This window comes from Schistocerca piceifrons, chromosome 2 (genome assembly GCF_021461385.2).
Source record: "Schistocerca piceifrons isolate TAMUIC-IGC-003096 chromosome 2, iqSchPice1.1, whole genome shotgun sequence".
NCBI classification, from domain to species: domain Eukaryota; kingdom Metazoa; phylum Arthropoda; class Insecta; order Orthoptera; family Acrididae; genus Schistocerca; species Schistocerca piceifrons.
This window is the reverse complement of record NC_060139.1, coordinates 324,219,269-324,226,577: the sequence shown is the minus strand read 5'-3', so window position 1 is coordinate 324,226,577 and position 7,309 is coordinate 324,219,269. Positions and strand designations below refer to the sequence as shown.

The window sequence follows — 7,309 nt, the reverse complement described above, 5'->3', positions numbered from 1 at the left end:
TAAAAATTTGTAAGCCCTCCATTTTTGATGAAATTTTTTAAATGTTTTAACACAAAGTGAAAAATTCCCGTAAATCCTAGAGTTCTTAGAGACGACGGTATATCCAAGAATAATGCCACGCCATTTACTTATCAAAGTGTCAGCCTTTTTAATGTTCCGCCTTGGCTCAAACTTGCGAAGTAATTTCTGCGAGAACTTCACAGCTGGCTGTTTGTATTACTTGTTCTCTCTCTCATAATTAAGTATCATTTCCTGTTATGTCATGCGGGTACTAAATGAGAACAACACTACGTAAAAAATGCATGCTGATCAGTGACACCGATTGAACTAGACAAGTTTAGCTCTGTTTGCAAATCAGTTCATTTTCAATATCTGACGTCTTGAAATATTTTGGATCGCACCACACTTTCAATTGGTTGACAAATTGTAGGCTCAGTATGTATTGTGCACAATGTATCTAAAATTCAATTAATCATTTCAGTTGCAGTGCCTTTTACATGAGACCATCGGTCCTATTACAAGATAGACATCTAGTGGTACAATGAGGTACTACTACGAATGTAGTACAATGTAGTAGTTTCAGTGTTAAGAACAGTTGCGCAGGGATCGTCCTATGTGATTGTAGGAGATTGTTACTTTTGTCTTTAGTGGTCATACTGAGATCACAGTGAAAGTAGGTACATCAAAAGTCATTCTACCCTAAATTTTCGTTGGTACTTTTATACGTGGTTTCGAAATGAAATCACTCATTATGTACCTTCATGCTAAATCTATTAAATTTTAGGCCCATCTTCGCTTGTTATTTAGAAATATAATTTCCTTGAGGCACTATGACAACACTGAAGTTTAGAAATTTGTGACTGTTTCTAGGATAAACGCGAAACTGCTTTCGAACGTAGTTCATGAAATTGGTGGTTGGAAACCATGTTCCAGTGCTTTCAAAGCGAAATCACCTAAAAAATTAATTCTTGCGATGTACTTGTATTCGTTGCTTATTACGCTCGTAAAAGTTAATTTTACGCTTTTTTGTATTACTGGTACTGTAAGGGTTAAATCTTAACATGCCAACATTTTATACTTCGGTACTCGAGTTGAAAAGAGCAACTAAGCTAGTTTTAGGCACTAAGTGCGGCAATGATCCTACATCTCTCTTCCAGATTGATTCCTTTTGCACCATAGGCAACTCTATTGGTAGATAAGGACCACGTCTAGCACATACATGGCGAATGTAAAAGGACATAATACTAGTTAAATGATTCACTTACCACATGTTGAAGCGAATACAATGTCATTAACATTAGTTCTGAACGTATGACGTGATGAAAGTGTGTTCTAATTTCCAGGAAATAAACATCTTTGATGAGCAAGTTTAACCTTATAAGGCTGTTATCGTAATAAAAACAAGTATTTTCTGGTATTGAAAATCGTTTTACTAATAAATACCATAGCAGTACAGTATATACATTTCCTTTATAAAAAGAATAATTCTTAATTAGTGAAAAATACAACTGAATTGCGTTCAATAAATAAATAGCATCAGTAAGGAACTTAACTTTTGTCGTTTGATACACTGCTCTCATGCCCAGTAGAACATACTGGCTTACAATCAGAATCACTGGTAACTTGCTATGAGAGAAAAAAGAAAAAGAGAAAACAAAGAAGGAACTGCCTCCTCACATGCGTCTTTGGCTTGCACGACCCGTTAAAGGAATCTTAAAATTAATTCAACAGTTCATTATCTCAATTCATTGCTCCAGAAGTAAATACTGTTTTTGGCATAATACTTGGTAACAATATGGGTAAAGAAAACTATTCTACGTGATCCACTTATTTACAGTGCTCTTAAATTATAATACATCTTTTTCCTTTACAGAACATAAAATATTCTCTTGCAGACTAACTACACTCTTAAATACATCTGTCTATGACTATTTTCTCTGTTTAGTACTTGCTCAAACACTGGTGGTATGCAAGATAAATAATTTGTACATATTCTACACTTAAGAGAGCCGCTCACACAAACAACATTTTTCTCATCCGTAATGGTGTCAGAGTGCAAAATAGTGTTGTGAGAGACTAGGAAATAGCTTTTTAGCGAGATAACATTCTTTAGGAAATTTTCCAGGTGCAAACCTCCACGGACAAGGCTATCATCCCGCAACACCCCCATAAAAGGACGCTGCATCGCCGCCTTTTGGCGAATTTTTCACAATTTTGGGTGATTGGCAGCAAAACTGAATATTTATGAAATCAGCGATGAGATTCGAGAAGCTTTATCTCAAGCGCTTGCGAGAAGTCTTAGCCTCTTTTCATTAGTCATAGTATGAGTTCATCGGAGAGGCCAAGTTAGGAAGATTCAATGCTGCGAGTCATACTCTTTCGACTAGATACCAGCGCTAACGCTCATCGGCTAACAACGGCTTGTGTGTACGAGGTTGTCCTGCAACTCGTGTCGGCAACAGCTGACTACCGTCCCATGATGTCTGCAATGGTGAATCCGCTTAGGCGTTTGGGGGCAGGATTCAGCGGCAGCGCTGGGGGCGGCGGCAACGTCGCAGGGAGCGATCTGGAGGCCGACGAAGAGAGGTCCAGCAGCAGCGGGGGCGGCGGCGCATGGTGGTGCGTCTGCGGAGGAGGAGGTGGCGGGGGCGGCGCTGGCGGCAGTGGGCCACCGACAGGCACAGAGAAGGGGGCGGCCAGCGGCAGTGGGTGTTGCTGCTGCTGCTGCGGGGGTGGAGGCGCTGCGTGCGTCAGCAGGTGCGTCTTGAGGTTGGAGCGCTGGTTGAAGCTGCGCGCGCACACGGGGCACTTGTGCGGCGACTCCTCCATGTGCAGGATCTTGTGCACCGCCAGCGTGCGCGACTGGCAGAAGCCCTTGCCGCACTCCCCACACTTGAACGGCTTCTCCTTGCTGTGGATGTACCTGGAACAAGCAAAGAGGTTGATTACCATTCGGATAAAGAGAAAGAAAGAAAGAGAGAAAGAAAGAAAGAAAGAAAGAAAGAAAGAGAGAAGATGAAAACATGGGAGCAATTACAATTTAATATGATATAGGTGTCTGGGGACTACACAATATACTAGGGTTGCCCAGAAAGTAATACACCGCATTCTTTTTCTCAGCCGAAAACAATGATGTGAATGCGAAACGTTACATGTGTATCGTTTGACGTCTCCTGAGTGAGCGCGCCAAGTTTCCGTCACTTACGACAGATAGCGTAGCTTCAGGACAGGTTCAAAATGGCACCTGTAGATGACGTAAGTTAGGAACAACGCGCCGTCACTGAATTTCTCGTTGCAGAAAAAGAAACTATATTCACAAGCGCTTGTTCGAAGTCTACGGAGCAGCTGCTGGGCACGGAGAGTGAGGTCATCAGAAGGCGGTTCGGCGGAGCTCCACGATTTGCAGCGGTCGGGGAGACAATCCACGGCTGTCACATCTGACACACCTGACCTATCCCACTCGGACTTCCACTTGTTTTGACCACTAAAGGATACCATTCGTGGAAGACTTTTTGAGAACGATGAGGAAGTGAGTCACACAGCGAAACACTGGCTCCTCCACCAGGACAAGGATTGGTACAGACAGGGCACGTTCTACCTTGTTTCGTGCTGGAACGAAGGCCATAGAACGGGATGCAGATTACGTGGAAAAACAGGGTTTGTAGATAAAACACCATTCTTTCTTTTGTGTAATTCTCATTACGTTCAATAAAGAATTGTTGAAAAAAATGTGGTGCATTACTTTCGGGGCAACTTTCGTACTAGTAGAGCAAGAAATTTTCAGCCCGTTTCAAGTGTGGCGGTATGTCAAAGCCATCGAAAACGCTAGGTTAGTGTCGAATAAACAGTTCAAGGCGTTAGGCAGGTCGGTGTCACTTCCGAGGACATTCCACTCCCAACTCTGGGATAAATACGTAACTGGGCATTGCCGGGTATTCACCTAGTTTGACATGTATTTTAGATCTTTTTCAACTTGTGTAACTTCGCCTTTATCAATAACCTGTTTCTCGGCGTGACAATGGATAACGGATTAGTCCACAGCCACGAAAGGAAGCTAACTTGAACTCTTTCAGTGTAAAACACGTCAAATGTTACTTTATACAACAGTGGAGATTGTGGTTAATGAACTACTGGATATATCGAAGAGGACTACAGTGATGTGAATTTCGTCAAGTAAAATGAGGAGAACGTAGGAATTAGCCTTCCTAGAATTCAGTTCAGCTTTCTTATAAAGCATCACAAGCAAGGAAGTAGACAATCGCACGAAAAACCGGACGATAAAATAAGATGCATGTACGTAAAGCCGTTTATTCTGACATCACTATTTTACCATGCAGATCAGGGACATGAAAGATTGTTCTATCTTGTTCTAGAAGAAATGATATTTTCCTAGGTGAAACTAAACCTAAACAAGTGATTCAGATGTAATTCCTCGCATCGTTTCGAAGACAAATTTAATCCTATTAATGGTTTGCGTCTGAACTCTTGCTAGAACACTTACAAAACTAACTAAAAGTTGGTATGAATCTTACTCTGCAATACAGAACAGGTCTTTTAACGAGTGATCTTCCACAAGAATGCTGTTTTAATGAATATCCACAGCTCCATTTACTTGTTTCGTCATGCTGGTCTTAGTTACCATGTTTACAATTCACTAATTTATCGCGCCCCACTAATGTCATCACTGCTTCCACATCAACTTTTGTGATTGCTTGCTTGGCTCTGAGCACTATGGGACTCAACTGCTGTGGTTATCAGTCCCCTAGAACTTAGAACTACTTAAACCTAACTAACCTAAGACATCACACACATCCATGCCCGAGGCAGGATTCGAACCTGCGACCGTAGCAGTCGCACGGCTCCGGACTGCGCGCCTAGAACCGCGAGACCGCCGCGGCCGGCTTTTGTGATTGAAGTAGTATGTTAGTCACAGACACTGGAATTGACCCAAGTATGAACCTACAGTTATCATGTTGCTGTTTGCCGCCATCTTTAAACCAGGTTTTCAGTTCAGGGAAAATGTTGCACATAGATTCGTCGTGGTATGTTTTACGACAGAATTTTTCTTTGAAGAATGTTCCATGTAACGTGAGAGGAATTAACTATGCTAGTATGCGAGTAAACGTTCGACAGGAAGAGAAGTAATTTCTCCATCCTAGATCAAGTCGGTAAGTTTCCTGAATTGTTTACGTCACAATTCCTGCAACCCTAGCGCTGGACAGCAAAATTATTAATGTGCCGACAGTTATCTCCTTTTTCGACGGCTCTACGAAAGTCAACTGCTATTTGACTTTAGGTTTCCAGTCTGTAGCTCACATAACCATCTTTTATTTCCTGACAATAGCATTCCTCCGTTTTGGACGACTATGTTCCTGCCTTACTCAGGTTACATACGGCCGAGGGATGCCCTACTTCATCAATAATGACACTTTCCCAAGAAAAGGTTTTTTATCTCTAACAGAATCAGCCTGCATGTTGGCTACAGGAGGCATCATATGAGAACATGTAAATTCTGTAGAGGATCCTGCAATTTGTATGAAAGCAGTTAAGTTACCCTGTTATATCGTCTATCTTTACCGCTGTAAATAGCAGCTATACTGCCCATTACCTGAAGTAGTGATACCAAATGGTTTGACACCAAGAGTTCCCTCTTACACTATCCAACAGCATTTTGCATTGGGAGCAGCACGGCCTTTCTTTTTAAAAGAAAAAGGGAAAAAACTTCAGTGTCTTGAGTTTACTGGTGAGTATTTTTAACTGAACTAAAAAATAGGCAGCAGAAATTTCATCTTTATACTTGATACATAGTTTCTATAGCCGCTTAATCACACTTTCAATCTTCATCGAAATTCACAAAAATGACGTACGCTGAAGACCAGAGGTTATTTCCACTTTACCGAAGAAAGAACCGGCTCTGCCAATATCGCGAATACTTTGTCGATATTGATCAGTTTATTTGATGATGTTTAATGTTCATCCCGAATTTCATAGTTAGGTGAATACCCTTTTTAAGTACAGAAATACTTACTCTTTTAGAAAGATGTTTGTTAAAGAAGCTTTACTGCTGTATTTAATTACATATGTAGGGCGTATAGAATTACGATCACTGGTGAAGATCGAAAAGTTAATTTGGACCGACATACCGCTAACCAACAAACTAGAAACTATCTCTGAAACAGCAAGGTTCGTCAAGTACGAAAGCAACAGACACAGTGACATAACATGCAAGGAACCACTGAACAATCTCATTTCCCTTTGATTGTCAGATTTGTGTGATAATCTGTGCAAAATATTTTGGACTTTAAGGCGCGATCTGCCCAAGAGATGCAGAGCACTACGACGAAGAAGGTATTTGAAACACCAATAATGCCTATGACACTTAGGAATATTAAATTATTCATTCCAATGAATCGTGGAGAAAATGAACTTTGATTCTCTAGAAGAGCTTACCACTAGTTGATGTCTTGGGGAGCAGAATTGTTTCTGGTGTAGAAACGTTCTCAGATATTGAGTCGTAATCGTTCCAGTTTACGTAAACTGTCACTATAAGCTTGACTCCATTCCGTGAGCTTTTTAATTTTAGTTTGAATTGCAGCTTGAATACTCTGATCAAGTTAACTCACCTGTGGTCTCTGAGGTGATCCTGGCGACGGAACGCCTTCCCGCAGATATCACAGGAGTAGGGCCGCTCGTCGGTGTGCGTGCGCTCGTGGATGAGCAGGTTGTAGGACTTTGTGAAGTGGCGCGAGCAGTACTTGCAGATGAACTGCTTTTTGGGGCGCAGGGGGCCGGAGCGAGGCCGTCCGACTCCCGGTGGCGGAAGCGGGGGCGGGCCCGAGGGGCGGCAGTGCAGCCGCAGCCAGTGACCGAGCAGGGCGGCCGCCGGGGGCAGCGCTAGGCCGCCGTAGTACAGGTGCGGGGGCGGTGGGGGCGGCGCCTGGTGCTGCGGCAGCGGCCGGCAGAAGGCCGACAGAGGCACCGCCGGCGGCGGCGGGGGCGGCAGTGGCGGCGGGTCCGCGGGGGCAGACGCCGCCGGCGACGAGGGTGGTGTCAGTAGCACCGCCTCTTGCTTTACCGTCACTGCCATCTCGGGGGCGGCAGCGGATTCCATTGCTGCAATAAAAGCAGGAATTTTAGCGACATAATCTCTACCACTCAGTTTATCACGTGCGTCAGTATACTCTAGATATGCCTTTCGTCAGCTGAAGTGTGTGTGTGTGTATCAGAATAAAAACGTGATTGACATGTAGTTGTTTCCAGGAGAGCTACCAATCTGGGAATGAGATTGTTCGCACCTTCTGTTCTGTTC

The 7,309-nt window shown here is 43.1% G+C and overlaps 1 protein-coding gene across 1 annotated transcript; it reads right to left on the bottom strand.

The window, feature by feature from the left end:
* Positions 1-1,524: 1,524 nt before the first annotated feature.
* On the bottom strand, positions 1,525-6,865 carry LOC124775359 (protein odd-skipped-like; the record flags this gene model as incomplete). The annotated part of the gene is made up of 2 exons (XM_047250191.1): positions 1,525-2,923; positions 6,624-6,865. Coding segments are annotated over 2 exons (699 nt in total), but the record flags the coding sequence as incomplete, so codon positions are not given.
* Between the last annotated feature and the right edge of the window lie 444 nt (positions 6,866-7,309).